The sequence below is a fragment of the Nyctereutes procyonoides genome, unplaced genomic scaffold (genome assembly GCF_905146905.1).
Source record: "Nyctereutes procyonoides isolate TBG_1078 unplaced genomic scaffold, NYPRO_anot_genome, whole genome shotgun sequence".
NCBI lineage: Eukaryota > Metazoa > Chordata > Mammalia > Carnivora > Canidae > Nyctereutes > Nyctereutes procyonoides.
Window position 1 is genome coordinate 46786108 of NW_026575126.1, and position 23746 is coordinate 46809853.

The following is a 23746-nucleotide window of genomic DNA, read 5'->3' on the forward strand; positions in this document are numbered from 1 at the left end:
AACAAATAAAATTAAAAAATAAAAAATTGTAGGGCAGCCCCGGTGGCTCAGCGGTTTAGCATCGCCTTCAGCCCAGGGCGTGATCCTGGAGACCCAGGATCAAGTTCTGCGTCGGGCCCCCTGCATAGAGCCTGCTTCTCCCTCTGCCTGTCTTGGCCTCTCTCTCTGTGTCTCTCATGAATAAATAAATATTTTTTAAAAATAAAAAATTGTAGTTGACAATATTAGGTCAGCTTCAGGTGTGTACCAGAGTGCTGACAATATACATGAAGCTGTGTTCACTGGGCTAACTGTAGTTACCATCTGCCACCACACAGTATGATTAGCGTTTTGGATTCTATTCCCTACACTTGTACTTTTCATCCTGGATTTATTTTTCAGCTGTAAGTTTGTACGTCTTAATCCCCTTCACCTATTTTGCCCACCCTCCCAATTTTTCCATATGCATCTTGTGTCTTTCGGATTAGAGACATCCTAGTAGCGTGAAGCAGTATCCGGTAGGTTTGATTTGCATTTCCCTGGTGACTAATGATGTACATCAATTTTTAAAAAAGATTTCATTTATTCATGACAGAGAGAGAGAGAGAGAGAGAGAGACAGGCAGAGGGAGAGGCAGGCTCTGTGCAGGGAGCCCGACATGGGATTGGATCACACCCTGGGCTGAAGGCGGCGCTAAACCGCTGGGCCACAGGGGCTGCCCTACATCAATTTTTCCTGTGCTTGTTGGCCATTTGTAGATCTTCTTTGGGCAAATGTCCATTCAGATCCTTTGCTTATTTAAAAAATTGGATCATCTTGGGGTTGTCTGAGTGGCTCCGTCAGCTAAGCGTCTGACTTTGGCTCAGGTCATGATCTTGGAATCCTGGGGCCAAGCCTCACATTGGGCATTTTGCTCAGCTGGGAGTCTGCTCGTCCCTTCTGCCCCTCCCCACCACTTGTGCTCTCTCTAATAAATAAATAAGATCTCAAAGCAAACAAACCAACCATTTAGGGACTCCTGGTGGCTCAGTGGTTGAGCATTTGCCTTCAGCTCAGGGCGTGATCCCGGGGTCCTGAAATTGAGTCCTGCATGGGGCTCCTTGCAGGGAGCCTGCTTCTCCCTCTGCCTGTGTCTCTGCTCTTTGTGTCTCTCATGAATACATTTTTTAAAAAGTTAAAATATTTTGAGAGAGACAAACACACAGAGATAACGACAGAGAGCACAAGAGGGTAGGAGGAGAAACAGGGTCCCCACTAAACAGGAAGTCTGATGTGGGGCTCAACTACAGGACCCCAGGATCATTGATCATCTGAAGGCAGATGCTCAATCAACTGAGCCACCCAGATGCCTTTAAATAAAATCTTAAAAAAAATAAATATCTACATAATTTCCATTTTTCTCTCCAAGCCCATCATCCTGAAATAATCACTATAATCCAAATCTTATCTGTGGTCCATCACCACACTCATTATTTCTTTTAAGACCCAAGGATTGATGAGGGTCTCTTATGGCTCATAAAGTCCTACTTGGAATCTTGGTGCTGGGCACATTAACACAGGGAAAATAGTAGCATTTTTTTTTTTTTAGTAGCAATTTTTTTAAAAGTAGACTCCACGCCAGTGTGGAGCTTGAACTCACAACCCCGAGATCAAGACCTGAGCTAAGATTGAGTCGGACATTCAACCAACTAAGCCATTCTGGTGCCCCCCCAAACGGTAGCAGTTTAAGGATAAAGAAATATAGGTAGCGTAGAGCCTTCAAATATTTAATAAAATGGAAAGATTTCTTTGCTATTTAAATCCTTACACAGCTGACAGGGCATCTGGGTGGGGTGTAGCGGGTTAAAACACGTCTGACTCGTGTTTTCTGCTCAGGTCATGACCTGAGGGTTGAGATCCAGCCCCATGTTGGGTGAAGGGTCTGCTTAAGATTCTCTTTCCCTCTCCTCTCATCCCCGGGTCACATGCAAGCAATAAATATTTAACAAAAAATCAGTCACACACTCACTCTCGTAACCCTGAGAGTATGATTCACCGTTGCACAGACTTCCCATACTCTTCCTGGCCCCTGCGTACACACCACTGACGGCTCGCTGCCCATCAGTCAGCTGGGATGGTGCCTAAGCCTTAGAAACCCAGCAGCATGACCTGTGCCTTTTCATTGCAATTCAGAATTTTCACCAATTCCCCCACCGTGGCTTTCCCTCATCAAAAAATGAGTATCTTGCTTAAGAAGTTTAAATCTGCCATTTATGAGAGAATTTTCAAATGAAACAAAGGGACAAGGTAAACTGGTGCTCATGTTCAATCAGGACAAAGTCACAGGCCAAAGAATCACTTGGTGTTGCAAAGTCCTTATTTGGTTAAAGTTTGGGATTAAAAACCATACAGCTGTCTCTCTCCCATTCCCAAATTCTGTCCCGAAGAGACAGACTAACATGATTATGTACGTGAGTTTGTCTCTGCCAAACAGTCCTTTAATCTCCATCTCTGAACACGTGAAGCAAGTCTGGCCGCGTTCCCAGATCATCTTGTTTCTGTGCAAGAACAATTGGATTATGCTAATGCTCTACATTAAGTGTATACCCGAAAGCTACAAGAACAGCCCAATGACAATTTTTTAAAAATATTTATTATTTATTCATGAGACACACACATAGAGAGGCAGGCTCCCCGTAGGGAGCCTGATGTGGGACTTGATCCCGGATCCTGGGATCACGTCCTAAGCTGAAGGAAGATGCTCAACCACTGAGCCACCCAGGCGTCCCATTTTTGTATTTTAGAAGCTTTTGTGACGTAAGGAGTTGATGTCACAATCTAATTTGTGAGTACTAAAAACCAAAAGCTCTCACTCCTCTGACTTGCTGGAGGACCACCTGAAGCTGGACTTGTTTCTGGAGCACGTTATCTTGGAAAGCAGGCTTCATTGGGCCTCTGCTGTAGGACAGTGCCTCCAACACTTACTGCCAGGGACATGGACCTCAATTCAAATCCAGGGAGAGGCTGAGTACCTCAAGAGTCCTTTCCTGCTCCAGAATATATTTGATGGTCATCCAAAGTGTTCCCAGTGTACATGGGAGTAAATCCACGCAGGCTGAGGGGTCTGGATTCAACCCGGTGCCTCTACCCACGGCTCCCTGTTGACTAACCTCACTGAATGCACGCTAACTCAGTGACCCACAGACTTGGCCGATGACCACCAAAACCAATTATTTTGATCTCAAGGGTCCTTTCCAAAACCCAGCAAGGGTTTCTCATAAGTTCCACAGTGAGCCCACTCTAGGCCTGAGGAAAAGCACTGGGAGGGTTTGCACAAACCAGGGTTAACAGAGCCTCAGTGAGCAGAAGGTGGAAAGCAGACGGGGTAAGGACCACATGTTAGGGATTCAAGTCAAAGCAACAGTGTCGGGAAGGCCCGCATTGCTCGGCAGTAAACGGCAGGCTCTAGTAAGTAAATGGACAGCCACAGAGAAGCAGAGACAAGTGCTGTATTTTCCCTGTCATATTGGCAAATACACAGAAGGGCAACTTAAAAAATGGATTTATTTCACAACTACTGGTTCTCTTGTGCACGAACATACGTGAGAATTACCTGCGAAGGTTCTAAAAAATATTTAAGTCTTGACCTCATGCCCGGAGAAGGCTGCAAGGAGTAGGGGCTTGGGACTCCAGCCATTTTCAAAAAGCTCTTTGGGGAGTTCGGAGGTTTCCTTCTGCTTGAGTTTCTTGATTTTTAGGTTGACTGGGGTACTTTGCGCTTTTTGGGCCACTGTTTGGGGGTGTGGGGAGCTTTTTTTGCAGATTTATTAGCAGTAGTAAAGAACCTGGCTCCTGGCTTTTTGGTCTTCTGTCTTGGGTCTTTTTTCCCCAGTGAAGAGTTTCTTTCTTTCTCTGCCTCTTCTTTGATTCTTGGCTTCTTCTCCGGGCCGTTACCTGGAGTCTTGGCCTCTGCAGCCTTCGGGGTCTGCAAACTTGGACAGGCCTTTCTCTTTTTTCCACGGGGTCTGTTGGGACCAGGACTCTTTTTTTGAGACTTCTTTCCTTCAGCGTGGTTTTGCACCTAAGAAAAAGCAGAGTAAGTCCAAGGGAAAAGAAATCCTGATATTGTAACTCCAAGAGCTAGTATCTTTTTTTTTTTTTAAAGACTTTTTTTAAAATTTTTATTTATTTATGATAGAGAGAGAGAGAGAGAGAGAGAGAGAGGCAGAGACACAGGCAGAGGGAGAAGCAGGCTCCATGCACCGGGAGCCCGACGTGGGATTCGATCCCGGGTCTCCAGGATCGCGCCCTGGGCCAAAGGCAGGCGCCAAACCGCTGCGCCACCCAGGGATCCCCCAAGAGCTAGTATCTTTATCATGTCACCCCTAAAAAGTATACCTCAATACAATGGGATGGAGGTGGCTTTGCCTTTTGCCTCACAGGCATTTTGAAGGGCACCTGTTTTCCATTAAAAACTGTAGCAAGGACCCTGGTGATCTCCATCAGGTCCAGTCAAAACAGAACCACCTTTGTCCTTGGTAGGGACCCCTGAAGTGCCCAGTGGGGGCATCACAGGGAGCCTGTGCCCCAAACCTGACTCTTCCGCACCTTCAGTAATAAACGCCTTGCCTGTGGGTTAGGACAGGAAGTTCCCAGCCTGTGTGTGTCAAAACCACCTGGGTGGCCTGTCGGGAAACCCTGCTTCCCAAAGGCAGACTGGGAGTCTCTTAGGCAAGTGTGCTGCACAAAAGGAGGCCTGCACTTGCCGGGACCTCAGGTGACTGCTGCTGGACAGGACTCCAGCGATGGGCACGTCCAATATGGGAGGACATTAGAGAGACGACAACCACCAGCAAAGCAAAACTTCGCTTTTTTAGTAAATGTAAAACAACAGGATTATTATGGGAAATTTGGAAAACATAAGAAATGTAAAAGAGGGATCCCTGGGTGGCGCAGCGGTTTGGCGCCTGCCTTTGGCCCGGGGCGCGATCCTGGAGACCCGGGATCGAGTCCCGTGTCGGGCTCCCGGTGCACGGAGCCTGCTTCTCCCTCGGCCTGTGTCTCTGCCTCTCTCTCTCTCTCTCTCTCTGTGTGTGACTATCATAAATAAATAAAAAAAATTAAAAAAAAAAAAAAGAAATGTAAAAGAAACAAAATTCTCTAATAACTATAGCACACAGTATTAACTACCTATTATTCACTACCTTCTCCCCACAAGTGTGCATACATTTAAAAGCCAAATGTTGAGGCGCCTGGGTGGCTCACTGCAGTTGAGCATCTGCCTTTGGCTCTTGTCATGGTCCTGGGGTCTATGTCAAACAGACCTTAAATCTGTAATTTGGGATGGAGCCCCACATTGGGCTCCCTGCTCAGTGGGGAGTCTGCCCCTGCCCCCCACTCATGCTCTCTCTCTCTCAAATAAACCAATCTTTAAAATAAATAAACAAAAGCCAAACATTATGCCCTTTCCCCAATAACTTCATTAGCATCTCCAAGGACACTATGAAGACTTCCTTACTGAACATTATTTTGAATTACATATAAAAACTATTGCCAAGGGTACATGATGTGTCCTCATCTGTGCCTCTACAGTGAACGATAATAAAACTTCTGTATGTCATTCCCCGGATCCTGTTTCCTAATTACGGGGCAGGGCAGGACGCACCATTAGAAACGGAACCACTGCCCAAATTTCTCCCCTGACCTGCGTTTTAAAGCCACGGGCAGTGTTTCCTAGAATTATAATGAACATCAATAAAAAATACCTCTATGTTTTCTTTTGCTGGAGTCCCTATTGGTACGAGGAGTGGGATCTCGTCTTCGGACTCGTCTTGCACCTTCTGCTGGGTTTTTCCTTTACCGGCCTCTTTCTTCTCACGAGCTTGCATCTTCTCCTTCTGCAGGGCAGGGTCCTTCGCAGCAGCATCACTAATTTTGGGGTCCGCATCCTCTTCCTTTGGGGCCAATGCAGCCTTTTTAGCCTGTTTCTCAAGCCTTTTGTTTTTTCTCTTCTCTTTTTGTTTTTCACGATACTCTTTTTGTTTCTGTTTTTTCTTTGCTTCCTACAAAACAAACAAACAAACAAACAAACAAACCCACACAAGACCCCAGCATAATTTTAGTAAGGGATACGCTTGTTGGCAAATAAATGGCACAGATTTAGCACTTCCAGTTCTTATGAACTGTAAGCTCCTGGAAAATGCCTCAATCTGTACCTACTCTGAGCAAACAAACCCTGTTATCAGCATTTGCACATCAAGTCCACTTTGGTTTTGGCTCATAGCGCAAGATGCGTGCTCTGTGAATTACACGTTGGGACTCAGAACCCGGGTGTCTGAAGTATGCAATCAGAGCTTCTGTAAAAGCTGATCTTGTTTATGGGGGACTAAGGAATTATCCTAAATGTAGAGTATTCTGATGTGATTTATCTCAATAAAATTGTTTCAAAAAAACTCACAACTGATTTTTTTCCCCCTACTTCAGGGTTGTGGCTGAGAAGTTAAAACAGCAACTTTACACAGCTAGAGGTCCGTTATCCTAACTACACAGTCACGTTAGGTAACATCCATAATCGTGTCCAATTCCATTTTAACCAGCAATTCCAACACTTTCACAAAGTCCTCAAATGAATCTGCTGACAATTGGCAAAAAACGCAGATTCCTTGCTTCTGAGAACAGCAATCTGGTTTTTTTTGGGTCATCTTCCCAATGAAAATAAATAAAAAATTAGGGTTAAAATATATTTAAAAAAATTTTTTTTTCTTGAAGTCATCAGGGAACCAACTACCTGCAAGACATTTTTAAAACAAAAACCCAATGGGTAAGTGAGCCCAGAAGCAAATTTTGCCAAGAGTATTTGCTGATCTCTAATTTTTAACAGGGGGTCCAAGCGGATGGAGAGAAATCAAACCCCAGTGTCCACACCAGTCAGGGATTCTAAGAGGAACTCCCCATGACAAGCTGGGAGGCTAGTGAGTTACTCTCAGGGTAAAGATGAACAGGAGGCGGAGCTGTGCAGACTCTCAGCATGGTTTGCTCTGAATCGTTCAGGGAATCTCAAGCCTTAAATGTGCTTTCAGGGAGCCCTGGGCCCCAAGGTACCCAAGAGATGGAAATGGAAGTCCTCTAGATTAAGATCTTCATCCTCCACCTCCAATTATTTCTACAAAAATTTCCCAAATGCGATGACCACAACACAAAGACAACTGAGCCCACAAGGAACCAGCAGATGCACAGACCAGCTGTGACACCAACACTGGTACTTCTCGACTGATCAGACAATAAATAATAATGTTTAACATGTTCCAGGAATGAAGGTGAACTGGAAGACTATTTACAGGTAGGTAAAAAGAAAGTAAAAGAAGTAAAGCCGGGGATCCCTGGGTGGCGCAGCGGTTTGGCGCCTGCCTTTGGCCCAGGGCGCGATCCTGGAGACCCGGGATCGAATCCCACATCGGGCTCCCGGTGCATGGAGCCTGCTTCTCCCTCTGCCTCTCTCTCTCTCCCTGTGACTATCATGAATAAAAAAAAAAAATAAAAAAAAAAGAAGTACCCCCTTTAAAAAAAAAAAAAAAAGAAGTAAAGCCAATTTGAAAAAGAACAAAATGGGCAGCCTGGGTGGCTCAGCGGTTTAGCGCTGCCTTCAGCCCAGGGTGCGATCCTGGAGACCCGGGATCAAGTCCTGCATCCGGCTCCCTGCATGGAGCCTGCTTCTCCCTCTGCCTGTGTCTCTGCCTCTTTCTCTATCTCTCATGAATAAATAAATAAAATCTTAAAAAAAAAAAGTGACCTTTAGAAGAAATAACTAACCAACCCAAATTAAAAACCCACTGAACACGATTAACAACATGGCTAAAGAACAGACGTCTGGGTGGCTCAGCAGATGAGCCGCCTGCCTTCTGCTCAGGGCACGATCCAGAGGTCCAGGCTTCTTGTGGGGAGCCTGCTTCTCTCTCTCTACCTATGTCTCTGCCTTTCTCTGTCTCTTGTGAATAAATAAATAAAATCAAACACACACACACACACACACACACAAACATGGCTAAAGAAAAGTGCTAGCAAACTAAGAGAGGTGACTGGTCTAACACATAGAAAAAAAATCTGAATTTTCTCTTGTTTTGGCTTTTTTCGGGGGCAGAGGGGCAACAGTACAAATAGTGCTAAAAACCTGCAAACCCAAACTGAAAGGTTACCTGCTAGCCTAACACAATCTTAAATTCTGTCCATAAAAGTTATTTTTTTTAATGATTTTATTTATCATCATAGAGAGAGAGAGAGAGAGAGAGAGAGAGAGAGAGAGAGAGAGAGAGGAACAGAGACAGAGGTAGAGGGAGAAGCAGGCTCCATGACGGGAGCCCGATGCGGGACTCAATCCTGGGCCTCGGAGGATCGCACCCTGGGCCAAAGGCAGACGCTAAACCGCTGAGCCACCCAGGGATCCCCCATAAAAAAGTTCTTAATAAACTAGATTTAGGTTTTCTTTTAGCTCCTCTTGCCACTACACAGGCTCCTGCTGAGCCTACTCAGCCCTTATCACTGACTTATCAATAAACACAAGATCCATCTACCTCAATATACTTTATTCACACCACTACTAAAGGGTCTCACATGAAAAGTGGGAACAATGCACACAAGAGCCCAACCACTGGAAAACCACTGAAGGTCAGGCAGGAATGGAATCTGCTCCTCTTCATGGGCCATGTTTATATCTGTGATTAAGTCTACCTGGTATTTAAAAATTCTACTCACCTTTTTCCTCTGACTAGGAGTGCATATTCCCTTGGCTTCATCCTTACAGCTGACAAATGAGGAAAAGATGGGCAGGGAAGCTGACCTCTCTGTCTTCACATACAAGAGTTTCACGCTTTCCCACTTCTGCAATAGACAAAAACCGTATCATCAGTCCATGTCCTGCTTCTTTTAAACGAACAATCAATGGGCGCATCTGTAAGACCGCACCTCTGGCAACTTTTGTGAAAGCCTCTTCGCAACAGCGATGATGTTATCAACGATGTGTTCAACCTCCATTCCAGTGTGGCCAACGCGGATGGTACTGAAATTTAATACACTATTAGACAAGTGGTTTTAAAAAATGATTTGTTTTTCAAAGTAAAGCACATTCATGTGAGAAACGTGAAAACATGACCCTTAAAAAAAATTTAAGGCAGAAACATTAAAATCTTCAGGGTTTCACTATTTTTGTTTTTGTAGTTGTTTTACAGAACTGGTATTTTTTAATACTGAAATTCAACTAATTTACATAGTGTAGTGTTAGTTTCAGAGGTAGAATTCAGTGATCCATCAGTTGTATATAACACCCAGTGCTCATTACATTAGTGCCCTCCTTAATGTCCATCACCCAGTTACCCCATCCCCCACCCACCTCCCCTCCAGTGACCGTTTATTTACTATGATTAACAGTCTCTTATGGGGGACGCCTGGGTGGCTCAGCGGTTGAGCATCTGCCTTTGGCTCAGGTTGTGATCCTGGGGTCCTGGGATTGAGTCCCACATCCCTCTACCTGTGTCTCTGCCTCTCTCTCTGTGTGTCTCTCATGAATAAATAAAAACAACCTTTAAAAAAATAAATAAAATCTTAAAAATGACTTAATTTGCTTAGTTTCAATGTATTTTAAAGGGAGATTATTATCTTTCATATTCTAGAAATGCCTTGCTCCTGAAATCATGTCATACTGTTAAGCGGTGATGGAAGAGCTGTGCTTAACGAAGTGAGGCCTATGGGTTTGTGGGCAGGGCTGGAGGAAGTTCTACCTTCATTCTAGAAAGCACAAGTCAGAGTCAGCCCTTGAACTTTCCTGAGGAGGGGCTGTTCTGGAAGGAAAGACCCCCTAGAAGGGATGCTTGCATCATTATGGTCCCCTACCATGGCCCAGCTGTCATCCTCTAAGATAAACAGTTCTCATCCCTCCTGTAATAGCATCCTCTGGCCAAGGGCAAGACCATCACTTCACCTGAAACAGGGTGCAGGTAGATGCCAAGTGGGAAGATCCTCTATTGCTCAGCCACTGTGTACCCTGTTCCTGCCAGTCCCCACCTTCCCAGGTGGAAGGCAGGCTCATGGTCTGCTGGGCGTCACAGCATGAGGAGGAGGCAGGGCTGGTGCTCTCACCTCCCTCCAGCCACAGACAAGACTCTGCCCACTGGGTGCTCACTGCCACCTGCAAGCACACCCTTGACTTCCCACATGGAAAGATGACGAGGGAGGGAGAGAGGGGAGAGGGGGAAGGGAATGAGGAGAGAGAAAGAGAATGAATGAGGGGCTGCAGGAGGGGGGTATGAAAGGAGAGCAAAGAATGGTCTGGGTGTTTGTGCTGTTTGTTCACTGTCCACAACACTCCCTAAGGAAAAGAGGAGACCGCTGCTGCCTCCCCCCACCAGCTGCTCATCCATCCCAAGACCTCAGGCCTATGACCTGCTAGTTAATCACTTCCCATGAGCCACTACTTTGGTGTCTGCCTATAACCAGAGCCAGGGCCTAGGTATGACAACCAATTCTTCTTAGCTGCTTCATTATAGCCAGTTAAGGGACCACCACCTGCAGACAAGACAACCCCAGAAAACCCCATCTGGCCCACCATACTCTGATCTGCCCACCATGGTGAGCAGAGTCAAGACAGTCCTGTTTTACGGTGTGTGCCACCACTCGATACTCAGAGGCTCCTGGGGTATCTTTAGGAGGGGCAGTACCCTACAGCTCTGCCCTACTGGCAGCTGCCCATCCCCAGACCACAGATTTCCCAGTCAGATTATTTTTATTTTTTTTCTTTTTTAAAGATTTTATTTATTTACTCATGAGAGAGAGAGAGAGAGGCAGAGACATAGGCAGAGGGAGAAGCAGGCTCCCTGTGGGAAATCATTTGAAATCATCATTTCAAAATGATTCTGAATATGATTAGAAGGCCCCTCCTCCTGCTAAACTGCCAAGCACTCAAACTTAACTGGCCCCTCAGCCCTAATAAAAAAGGTTTAGCCACATTCTCTGTCTGCTAGGGTAACCACCACTACCCTGAAGTCCCGAGATCGAGTTCCACATCAGGCTCCCTACATGGAGCCTGCTTCTCCCTCTGCCTGTGTTTCTGCCTCTCTCCCTGTGTCTCTCATGAATAAATAGTATCTTTTAAAAAAAAAAGTTTATGGGCAGCCCAGGTGGCTCAGCAGTTTAGCACTGCCTTCGGCCCAGGGCCTGATCCTGGAGACCCGGGATCGAGTCCCACGTCAGGCTCCAGTGCCAGTGTGGAGCCTGCTTCTCTCTCTCTTCTCTCTCTCTCTCTCTCTCTGTGTGTGTGGTGTCTCTCATGAATAAATAAAATCTAAATAAATAAATAAATAAATAAATAAATAAATAAATAAATAAATAAACAAAAAAGTTTATGCAATTATCATCAAATGAATCTAAGATTGAACGAGGCACACGTGGATACTTTTTGCCTACCTGCAAGAACCACTTTTAGAGATGTTTAAGACAGTGCCACCTATGCATTCATTAATCTCCCTGGATAAATTCTTGGCCAGAAGGTTCACAGGTACAGGAACTCTGTAACAACACACAAGTACTTGGAACAGAATGTATACACATCTATGACATTCACTCTGCTCAGATTCAGTTACCACCAAGAAACTTACTTCTTTCTGTGGTAGAAATGTCTCCCGAGGTGTGAAGGTAAGAGCCGCCTGATTCTCGCATCAGTAAGGAAGAAATCAAAACTGCCCAAGAGGCGGAGCTTGGCTTCATAGGCTTTATACTCCTTTTTTAGAGTTCGGAGGGGGATAATCTAGAAAACACAAGAAAGTAAAAACATGAAATGTTAAGAACTTGAACAGAAAGGAGAAACACTCAGGCTAATAATTTGTGCCCAGATCTTAGAATGTCCTAGAGCCACAGTTTAGTAAACACGTGGAGATCGCCAACACATGCCAAGCACTGTACTAACCGCTGAGGACATAGAGACAATGAGCTGGGACGCCAGAAAAAGAAAGGACACCAACAACTACAAACCACAACAGGGAAGCACCAAGTCAGAGGCAAACCTCGGATTTTCTGGAAGTGCAGACTATGATCTAACAGAGCAAGCTTCTGTAAAGCCTTCGAGACTTAAAAGTTACTGATATACACATTAGCTTTTAGGTGAGGGAATCTTAACAGTTCATCCATCATAGAGAAGATGGAATATGCCCTACTAAAGCCAAGGAAAACTGGAAAAATTGTTTTAAATGATTTTATTTATTTATTCATGAGAGACACAGAGAGAGGCAGAAACATAGCCAGAGGGAGAAGCAGGCTCCCTGCAGAGAACCTGATACAGAACTTGATCCCAGGACTCCGGGATCATGCCCTGAGCCAAAGGCAGATGCTCAACCACTGAGCTACCCATGCACCCCCCAAATTTGAAATAAGTAAAAAATTAAATTCCTAGGGGGCGTCTGGTTGGCTCCATCAGTGAAGCATGTGACTCTTGACCTCAGGGTCATGGAGTTCAAGCCCCACGTTGGGTGGAGAGATTACTTAAAAATAAAATTTTTAAAAAAGGAAGGGATGGATGAATAAAAATAAAATCTCTAGGAAAGAAATACTAGGTTACTAGGTAGTACGGGAACCTATTATTTATCACTTCAATTAAAAGACTGAATCGGGGCAGCCCCGGTGGCGCAGCGGTTTAGTGCCGCCTGCAGCCCGGGGTGTGATCCTGGAGACCCGGGATCTAGTCCCACATCGGGCTTCCTGCATGGAGCCTGCTTCTCCCTCTGCCTGTGTCTCTGCCTCTCTCTTCGCTCTCTCTGAATGAATAAATAAATCTTAAAGAACAAAACAAACAAAAAAAAACCTTAAAATGCTAAATCTTTAAAAAAAAAATAAAAAAGACTGAATCAGATCTTTTAATTGTCCTGAAAACATTAACCACGCCTGACCTGAGAAATGGTTTTAATTCCATGCTTGTTCAAAAGCTTCTTGTAAAACCGTTCTGTGTTTTCAGGAGTTAAATTGGGTTCATCCTTGGTAAGTAAACAAATATCTGTTAAATCTGATCGAATACCATGAGGCAAGGCCCTGCAAAATACAGAGATGGAACAGAAGAAAGTATTAGAAGAGACAAAATGTATATTTCTAGTCCATGGAATACACAATAAATTCAGTTATTTCAACAAATTTCGTTTTATTTAAGCAAATACTCTACCAGGAATATTTAAAAAATACATCTAATTTTCAATGGTACAGAAAAGAGATTTAAGATTCAAGTAAATCATCAATAAAATATTAATTAAGGTGGCTCAGTCAGTTAAACATCTGACTTTTGATTTTGGTCCAGGTTGTGATCTCATGGTTGTGAGATCAGCCCCACATTGGGCTCCATCCTGGGTGTGGAGTCTGCTTAAGATTCTCTCTCGCTCTCTCCCTCTGCTCCTCCCCTCCAGATAAACAAAATAAAACAGAATATCAATTAATATGTGGGATACAACCAGAGTTAAAATATAATCAAAGACTATGCAAAGTAGCGCATGTGAGGTTATTATTTTATAAGTTTTTATACGTCGATGTGTACTATAGTGTGCTAGAACTATCTGTAATGTCAGGATAGTTCTGGTTCGGAACTTCACCTTGCAGAAAACTCTGTACACAAAATAATACAGAAAACATGGAGCAAACCAACAGGGACCAACAAAAGTATGTTATTACAGTTGAGTCTTTAAAATTTTTTTTTAAAGATTTTATATTTATTTGAGAGACAGAGAGTGCACAAAAGCAGAGGGAGTGGCAGGCAGAGGTAGAGGGAGAAGCAGGCTCTCTGCTGAGCAGGGAGCCCGATGTGGGGTTGATTCCAGGAGCCTGGGATCATGATAAGCCGAAGGCAGATGCTTACCTGAGTCACCCGAGAGCCCCCAATTGAGTCTTTTAAAACGAGAAAAAGGTGTAACCCATTTCCTAGGCCTACACGTCCTGAGGAAACATTTCCTTAGTCTAAGAGGCGAAGGCGCATGACTTGCTGAACAAGACGGGGAGTGATATGGAGCCAGGAAGTGGTAGCAATCATCATGAATAGAGTAGCTGGGAAGATATCTTAGAGAAAGTAACAGGGCTTTCCAGAAAGGAGAAACTGCCTGAGCAGAGGTGTGGAATAAAGAATGCATGAGGGATACATAACCGACTAAGGTAACTTGCTGGGGCAGGTTTGTGGTCAGCAGTTAATAGAGAATCCGAGGATCCCAATTTCTAACCATCCTTACCAGCCCCATGTCCCCACTCATGGGGGGGGGGGGGAAGAAAAAGAAACCATCTCTCTGATATACTTTCTTCAGCACAACTGGCTTTTTTGGAGACTTCAAGAAATGAAAGACTTAAAAAAAAAAAAAAAGAAAGAAAGAAACGAAAGACTTCACAGAGGCAGGGGTGCCAGATAAAATACAGCACAAGTTAAACTTTAACCTTTCTGTGAGTTTTCTTTTAGTATTTATGTCCCAAATATTATAGGGGACCTATTTATACTAAAAAAATAACTTGTATTTTGGGGCACCTGGGTGGCACAGTCGGTTAAGCATTGACTCTTGGTTTCGGCCCAGATCATGATCTCCCAGTTGTGGGACTGAGCCCCCACATCCAAGCTCTGCTCCTCAGGGCAGAGTCTGCTTAAATTTCTCTCTCCCTTTCCTTCTGCCCATCCCGCTCATGCTCACGTGCACATGCTCTCTCTCTCTCAAATAAATAAACCTTAAAACAAAATAATACAAGTTTTATTTGCTGGCAATTCTGCAGAGAAGGCATCTCTGACCTAAGAGTCCTACCCATAGCAGTAAGAATGTGTGATCACCATGGATTTGTTTTCCAGAAAGCGCTCACTGCCAAGTTTTTAATCATCTGCATGAAGGAGTCTGGGACCTCAGGAGTTTAGCTTGGAAGCAGCATGATATGTAAAGATAACAGAATCTATACAAAAACAAAAGCTGTCTCATTTCTTCTAAAAACCAGGTTCTGCATCCAGTAGAACTAAGGTGAACTGTCCACCCAGCCCCAGAAAACTGGTGAAATGTTTAGGAAAGTTAAGCATGGCTGAATTTGTTTTGTTTTGTTTTTTAAGGCACAATTACATATTTCAACTCACATTTTTATCTTGAGTTTCCAAAGTTTCCACCAGAAACAAAAGGGCGATTGTTAACCGCTACACAGAATGACCAAGCAGATAACAAGGTCAAAGGCAGAAAATCAGAACTTACAGTCTGACCCTCAGTTCTTTACTTGGAATCTTCCATAATATCACCATTAAAAAGAAATTCTCATTCTCATTCAAAAGCAAGCCATTTGCGTTCTTCCTGGACCTGGAGTGTGCCAACAGCGCTTCCACCGCTTTTCGAATCTGCAAAGACACACAAATAAATTAAATCTCAATCTAATTTAATTTAGCATTTGCCCCATCCTCCCGCCCTTTTTCCTCTTGAAGTTCTATGTGAATAGGCCACCCCCACAACCATCTCCATCAGGATCCTACAACTTGGGATCAGACTCCATCAGAAACCACCCCAAGGGATCCCTGGGTGGCGCAGCGGTTTAGCGCCTGCCTTTGGCCCAGGGCGCGATCCTGGAGACCCGGGATCGAGTCCCACGTCAGGCTCCCGGTGCATGGAGCCTGCTTCTCCCTCTGCCTATGTCTCTCTCTCTCTCTGTGTCTGTGACTATCATAAATAAATAAAAAATAAATTTAAAAAATAAAAAATAAAAAAATAGAAACCACCCCCAAGAATGCGCTCAGCACCCGCCCACAGAAAAGGGCCTCTCCCACGTGAAGGCATCGGGCCAGGTGGGAACATGTTTCCCGGGCCCTCGAGGATGAAGGCAGAGATGCCGGGAAAAGCCGAACACACCACGACCAGCATTTAGTGAGCACTTACTATGTGCCAGGCCCCCGGCTACAGCGCGTCACGGGCCTCGCCTCCTCTGATCCGGGGGAGGAGCCGAAGCCAGCGGAGACCCCTTTCAAACCCGGGGTCACTGAGGCTTGCAAAATTAAGCGACCTGCCCAGGTCAACGGGTAGAGAAGCTGAGCCGGGGGGTGGGGTGGTCTCACTCCGGGACCCCCGGCTGCACTTTGCAATGCACCTGGGAGCCCAGGCCGCAGGGCTCGGGGGCGGCAGGCGCCTCCCCGCGTGCAGGAAGGAGGGTGCAGGCTGAGCTCAGCGCCACCCAGCGACCCTCCCCGCAACTCCGGAGGCACCCGCGGGGGCACGGAGCCTGCACCCGGCACCCCGCGCCTCCTAAGCCCACGGCCACCCCCGCTTCCGAGCCCCACTCCCCGCCGCCCCCTTGCTCACCTGCCCTTTGTCCAGCTGCTCCAAGCAGGCCGGGGTCTCTGGAGCGGAGGCCGAGGCTGCGGTTGAGGACGACGGTGACGGGGGAGCTGAACCCTCCATGTCGCCCTCACCTCGTGCAAGCGTGCGCGCGGGGACCGGGGGCTGGCTCCCCGTGCGCACGCGCGAGGACCGGGGGCTGGCTCCCCGTGCGCACGCGCGAGCCCTGGCCCGCCGCCGGAAGGTGCGGGGCGGGGCCGGGCTGTTCCGTCACATCCGGAAGCTCAGGGTCGGAAGCACAGGAAGTCCCACCCGCGGGGTTTCGCCGAATCGGGTCGGCGCCCGGTGTCCGAGAGTCTCCCGTGAGGCGCGGGAGCAGCCTGGCTGCTCCGGGCTCGCCCTCTGCCCCGGGGGCCGCGGGGGAGCGCCCGGAGGCGGGGAAGCGTGCGGCCGGAGAAGGTACAGTGCCCGCGCCCAGCACCCCCGCTGCCACCGTGGTCCCGGAGCCTTCCGGGGTCGGCCCCCGCACGTTCAGGAAATACTCGTTCTGTCTCTTTAAGGATACCTCGGCTTATTTATTTTTATTTTTTTTAATGTAAGATTTTATCTATTCATGAGAGACACACAGAGAGAGAGGCAGAGGCACAGGCAGAGGGAGAAGCAGGCTCCGTGCAGGGAGCCCGACGTGGGCCTCGATCCGGGGACTCCAGGGTCACGCCCTGGGCTGCAGGCGGCACTAACCGCTGAGCCACCCGGGCTGCCCTGGGTGCCTGGGTTTAAACGTAATCTTTTTTTTGTTTTGTTTTGTTTTTTTAAACACAGCTAGTACTCTGGTATGCCCGTCGCTCCGTTCGTTGGGTCTTCCTCCCCAATGCACGTATCTTGGAGGTTGACTCAAGTCGGTAGGTACCTCGTCCTCTTCCTGCCTCATCGTTAAAACCTGCCCAGCGGCCTTCACCATCAGGCAGGAAACAGGAGTTTGTTTATGAGCTTTTTGTTGGACATGCTCGTCCTGGCCTTTTTTTGCAGCCAGTTGTGGACCTCTTTGAGGGATGAAAGGACGAGCGCAGGAGGCCTTCCGTGTCTGTTTTCCCCGAAAAAAACGCGCCTTCCCTCTATCCAGAGCTGGAGGACATTGCTGGACTCTGGCAGCGACTTTGTAATCAAAGTGTGGAAGAAATGTTCTTTTTTTTTTTTTTTAAGATTTTGTTTATTTATTCATAGAGAGAGAGAGAGAGAAAGAAAGGCAGAGACACAGGCAAGGGGAGAAGCAGGCTCCATGCAGGGAGCCGGATGTGGGATTCCATCCTGGGTCTCCAGGGTCTTTTTTTTTATATATATAATAAATTTATCTTTTACTGGTGTTCAGTTTGCCAACATACAGAGTAACACCCAGTGCTCATCCCGTCAAGTGTCCCCCTCCGTGCCCGTCACCCATTCACCCCCACCCCCCGCCCTCCTCCCCTTCCACCACCCCTAGTTCATTTCCCAGAGTTAGGAGTCTTTATGTTCTGTCTCCCTTTCTGATATCTCCCACACATTTCTTCTCCCTTCCCTTATATTCCCCTTCACTATTATTCATATTCCCCAAATGAATGAGAACATACACTGTTTGTCCTTCTCCGATTGACTTACTTCACTCAGCATAATACCCTCCAGTTCCATCCACGTTGAAGCAAATGGTGGGTATTTGTCATTTCTAATGGCTGAGTAATATTCATTATACATAGACCACATCTTCTTTATCCATTCATCTTTCGATGGGCACCGAGGCTCCTTCCACAGTTTGGCTATTGTGGACATGGCTGCTAGAAACATCAGGGTGCAGGTGTCCCGGTGTTTCATTGCATCTGCATCTTTGGGGTAAATCCCCAGCAGGGCAATTGCTGGGTCGTAGGGCAGGTCTATTTTTAACTCTTTGAGGAACCTCCACACAGTTTTCCAGAGTGGCTGCACCAGTTCACATTCCCACCAACAGTGTAAGAGGGTTCCCTTTTCTCCGCATCCTCTCCAACATTTGTGGTTTCCTGCCTTGTTAATTTTCCCCATTCTCACTGGTGTGAGGTGGTATCTCATTGTGGTTTTGATTTGTATTTCCCTGATGGCCCTGGGCTGTAGGCCGCACTAAACCGGTGAGCCACCCGGGCTGCTGTGGAAGAAATGTTCTTGAATCTTCAGCATCTGCTCTCTTTTTCTCATCTATTCTAGAATTTTGTGCAAGAGAGAATTCATTTTGGGCAGCCCGGGTGGCTCTGGTTTAGCGCTGCCTTCAGCCCAGGGCGTGATCCTGGAGACCTGGAATGGAGTCCTGCGTCAGGCTCCCTGCATGGAGCCTGCTTCTCTCTCTGTGTCTCTGCCTCTTTGTGTGTGTCTCTATGAATAAATAAATAAAATCTTAAAAAAAAGAATTCATTTTAGCACAGTGTAGGCCTCGCGTATCAACGTTTTCTGGTGTTCTGAGAAGAGCATCAGGGCTGTGACGTGTGTCACTTGAATTCAAGTCTGAGAACAAGGCTTTATGAGACTGACGCGCTGCCTGCTGCGCTAAGAAGGCACCGGCTGAGAACAAGGCTTTTAGACCAGAAGGAAAGGCATGCCTTGAGGTTGACAAGCATGGTGGTGTTTGCATGTTTGCAAGTAGTAAGTGGCTGGAGCAGGGACATGCAGAAGGGAGGATGGGAGGTGAGGCTAGAATGGTAGGTTAGGGAATAATTAATTCATGACCAGGCTGAGGGGTGGTATGTACCTCAGAGAAATCTATAGGTATGTGGCTTTTTAACTGGCATGGGAGAAGAGGAGGTAGCCGAATTCATCACTAGGCTCTGGGAAGGTTCATAATCTGGCTGTGGTATTGTGGTGATATGAAAAATAGGACACACACCCACAGATTCTCTGATAATCAAGTGATGGTGCTTCATTCCCTTCCCCTTGAGTGTCACTTGCTTCTATCAGATATGACACAGCAGACTATAGTTTGCACTTTGAGTATTTTTCACCCACTGTGTCTACCCCCCTGCCGCCCCCCCTTATTTCCTTCTGTTCAGATTACTTGCTCTGGTGTAGACATCTACCACGTCCTGAGGCTACTCAGCCTGCTGCAACCATGGGAGTGAGCATGGAAGTGGATCCTCAAGGAGTCGGACCTTGAGATGACCACAAACTCTTGACAGGCTCTCAGCCAGGACCATCTAGCTGTGCTGTCTCCTGACCCAAAGAAAGTGTGAGATAATAAGTGTTTGTTATTTTTTTTTAATGCTTTTTTTTTTTTTAAGATTTCATTTATTCATGAGAGACACAGCGACAGAGAGAGAAGAGAGGCAGAGACACAGGCAGAGGGAGAAGCAGGCTCTATGCAGGGAGCCCGACGTGGGATCCCAGGTCCCCAGGATCAGGCCCTGGGCTGAAGGCCGCACTAAACCACTGCGCCATCTGGGCTGCCCAGTGTTTGTTATTTTAAACCATTAAATTTGGGGTAATTTGTTATCCATCATAGATAAGTAATGGGAATTTGTAGACCTTCTGTCTTCAGACCCATCAACTATGTTGACACAGAAGTCCTAGGAGGAGCTCACATCTAGTAGGCCCCGCAACAACTCTGTTATCTTTCCCATAGGCCTGCTCGTCCTGTATTTTCTGTCTCCATTTATGGCACCACCAGCCACCTAATTCCTCCCACCAGAATATGGGAGTCATCCTTAACTCTCTTCCTCATTTTCCATACACGGTCAATACCAAAGGCTTGTTTATTCCTTTGTTCTTATATTTTATTTTATTTTTTAAATTTAATTTAATTTTATTTATTTCAGAGAGAGAGAGAACACACAAGCATGAGCAAGGGGAGGGGCAAGAGGAGGAGCAGACTCCCCGCTGAGCAGGGAGCCCAACAAGGGGCTCAGTCCCAGGACGCTGAGATCATGACCTGAGGCCAAGGCAGATGCTTAACCTGAGACTGAGCCACCCAGGAGTCCCTTGTTTATTCCTTTTAAAAGTCTCTTGCATTTATCTGATTCTTTCTGCCCCTTCTATCCTGTAGTACAGGCCCGCATCTTATTTTCCCAGACTATCCTAACTCGTCTTCCTGCCTCCAGTTGTACATCTTGTAGTCTGTTCTCCATCCCCTTCAATGATCTATATAATCTGCAGATCTCATCCTATCAAAGCCAATCATGCTTAACCTCCTTCATTTAGTTATTCTTGTCATGAGGATAAGGTATAGATTCTTCCAAGTGCCTTACATATATCTGAGTTTTCATCTGTTATCTGGGGTCCTATCTGGTTTAGTATTTGTCCTGAAAAAAAGGGTCCTAGTTTGAAAAATAAATTAAATGGTCATCCACATTAGGCAGGCTACCTTCCATGTCCCCGACTTCGAACACTTCCCCTCACTCTTTGTTTTAGATCCTGCTTTCAGCTCTGCACCTTCTACTCTTTTTTTTTTTAAGATTTTATATATATATTTTATTTGAGAGCTAGAGCACAGTGAGACAGAAGGAGAAGCAGACTCCCCACTGAGCAGGGAACCCATGTGGGGCTCAGTCCCAGAGCCCTGGGATCATGATCTGAGCCAAAGGCAGACACTTAACAACTGAACCACCCAGGCACCTTCCACTCTGTCTCACACCTTCCCACGTACCCTAACTTCTTCCAGAATGCTGCTGCCTCCACAGTTGTTCTCCTGTAATTGGCTATTTTCTGTTTGAGGAGACGCTCTAAGAGGGCAGGAGAGGGCCAGTTAATGGTAGGAAAATGAGAAATGCTATGCTCACCACTGTATCCTAGCTCCTATCCCATATATGACATACTTGATGTTTCTTTAAAGAACGAATAATGCATTGGAATCGCCTGGGACAGGGCTTGGGTTGATGAGCACTGAAAACTACTGTGGTTTTCTAGGTACTGAGGTCTAATAGGGTGATAGCAGTAGGAAGATGTGTAAGTCTTGATCAGAAGGGCTCCTGGGTAGCTCAATCGTTTGAGCGTCCAATTGTTGATTTCATCTCAGGGCGTGAGTTCAAGCCCCACATTGGGCTGCATGCTGCTGGACATGGAGCATACTTAAAAAAAGAAAGAAAAAGACTTGACCAAAAATTAAATATACAAGGAGGTAAATACAGATTACTCCCAAATTCTGAACACCTGGGCACATGGGTGGTGGTGTTAATACTATTTGGGAAGACAGGAGGAGCAGATTTGGAAAGAAAAATAGATTATTTTTCAGTATTTTGAGGTTGAAATTCCTGGAGGCGCATCCAGGATCTGGAACATGGAAGAGAAGTTTCTTGAAGGAAAGAAGGAAGTTGGGACGTCACAGAAGGGACGGTTACAGCTGTGGATGGATGAGAGTACACAGAATAGGACAGGAAAAGCAGGGCTGTGCAGAGCCCCACAGTCCAGGAACAGGAGAGAAAGCCACTGTAAGAGCCTGAGAAATAGTCAAGGATGTATAAGGAAACCAAGAGTGTGTTCTGTTCCCTCTGGGGCAGTGGGGAGGCGAGGATGTGTGAGGCATGTCAGTACTGAAGGTGACAAGACAGCCTGACAAAAGGCCATGCTGGTGGGCAGGTGGGTCACGGTGAGCTTACAGAGGCCCCTTCAGTGAAGGATGATGAGGGATGTCAGAGGTAGAGGAGAGATGGAACCTGGGCATATTGCCACCTTTTACTAGGAGGGCAACTGAAATAGATGACAAGATTTTTGTGTCCCAGGGAATATGTTAGAGTCCCAGTTCTTTCACCACCAAGGATAATATCGTGTATAATGGCACTGCCTCAGCTCTCCAGTAGCATTTTGGTTTCCCCACAGATTGAACATCTGTGGCCTCATGTGGCTTTGGGTCCCCAGGGCCCACCCACACGAGTGCACAGGGTGCTGTGCAGTGGGGGAGGCCGGATGTGATAGACCCATGGACATGGGTGGCTTATAAACTGCGAGGACAACCATCTAGTGATGGTTCTTCTCTAGAGTCAGTACCTTGCTGTGCTGTGTGGTAAGACCTGCTCATTCCACCAGAACCGGAGGTACATACAGCGCTGGCCTGGCACACGGGGCACAGACGCTTGCTCCAGGCTTGGCTCTTCCTGGTCCACTGTCTTCCTTCCCTTGTCTGGGAGCTATCCTTGTACTGCACATGTGTTCCTAAGATAGTGCCATGCTTCCTCTCTTTCCCCCTCCCTCCCTCTTGTCCTTTTTGTAGGTGCGTGCTAGTTCTCCGGAATCGTTCAGAGGATTAAATGAGATGGCTTCTATCTACATAGCACCCAGCACATACATAACAGCACAAGACTAGCCTGTAGTTGAAAATATGATAATTAAATGGACTGGAGAGGAAACGTGCATCTCAGCCGCTGAAAGATGGAAGGAGGTGGTACGCCTGTGTTCAGGCAGGGAGAACTGTTTTAAGGAACCTCTGGAGGGCGCCAGGAAGAGAAAGCAGGAGAGCTGGAAGTCACCTGGGGCAGTTAAGGGGATCCCCGGCAGCTGTATGGTCGGGTGGGCCCTAGAGGGACACCATGTCTCGCAGTCTTGGGTGTGCATCAGCCCCTCCTTGGACATGACTTAGGAAGAAAACGAATCCAGTCCACCTCAGCTTAGGGGAATTACACTCCTTGAGGAATGTCCTATTAAGGCCAATCTAAAAAGTGATTTCTAGACTTACACAAAATAGATTACGGATACCAGCTATTATCTCTTACTGTGGAAGACAGGCAGCTGACAAGTGCTTGGAGGGCTGTGCTCTCTTAAGCAACACCCGTATATAACTGCTGGATGTCGAGACAACTCCGTGCCTCTTTACTCAAATTAGTAAGGTTTTCAGTAGCCACTATAAAATATCATGCTAGGTCATCAATGATGAAGGGTCAGTAAAAGAACTTTTAAAAGTTCTACATGAACATAATAAGTCAACTGAACAAGAAAAAAAATAGGAGTTGGTCCTGAGGTTTGAAAGAGTTGATCAGTAGAGGTGCACGTCCAGTTAATTCACCCTGGCAACACAGAAGCCGGCTGGGGACAGTGCCACTTGGGAACAGGCATGACACGTCAGAGGGTGCACAGTGGAGAAGGCTTTCATGATTGCCTGGGAGATCAGAGGGGAGCTTGTGTAGTTTCATCACCTTTTAGGAGGACTGAATGGTCTGTTTAGTAATAAAAGCATTTAAACAGAAAAGATGAAACTTCTGTCTGGTTTATTTGCATTTGTAATGATAACTCAAAGAAGGCTGTATTTGCAGCCAACATGATGGAATCCTAACTGGGAAACAAAATTAAATCTCCCTTTAAGGAGGGATAAAAAAAAATCCTGGGATATTCATAAAATAGAATGGTGTACTCGGCAAGAGAATAAACTGATAGACCCAGCAGGATTAATCTCGAAAACATGTTGCTAGAAAGAAGACAGCTGGGTGCATATAGTGGTTCCATTTATGTGGAGCTTGAACCCAGGCAAAATGAACGTGTGGCAAAACGGTGATCACCTTGGCAGGAGGAAGGAATGGGTT

General features: G+C 46.3%; 1 protein-coding gene across 1 annotated transcript; it reads right to left on the minus strand.

Annotated features, from left to right (window-relative positions):
- Positions 1–2593: 2593 nt before the first annotated feature.
- On the minus strand, positions 2594–16453 carry RSL1D1 (ribosomal L1 domain containing 1). The gene is made up of 9 exons (XM_055341323.1): positions 16275–16453; positions 15183–15322; positions 12885–13023; positions 11601–11749; positions 11410–11511; positions 8917–9010; positions 8707–8832; positions 5724–6020; positions 2594–4039 (listed from the first exon to the last, which is right to left on the minus strand). Exons 1-9 carry the CDS (start codon positions 16371–16373, stop codon positions 3713–3715), a joined length of 1473 nt encoding a protein of 490 aa, XP_055197298.1. The 5' UTR covers positions 16374–16453; the 3' UTR covers positions 2594–3712.
- Positions 16454–23746: the final 7293 nt, after the last annotated feature.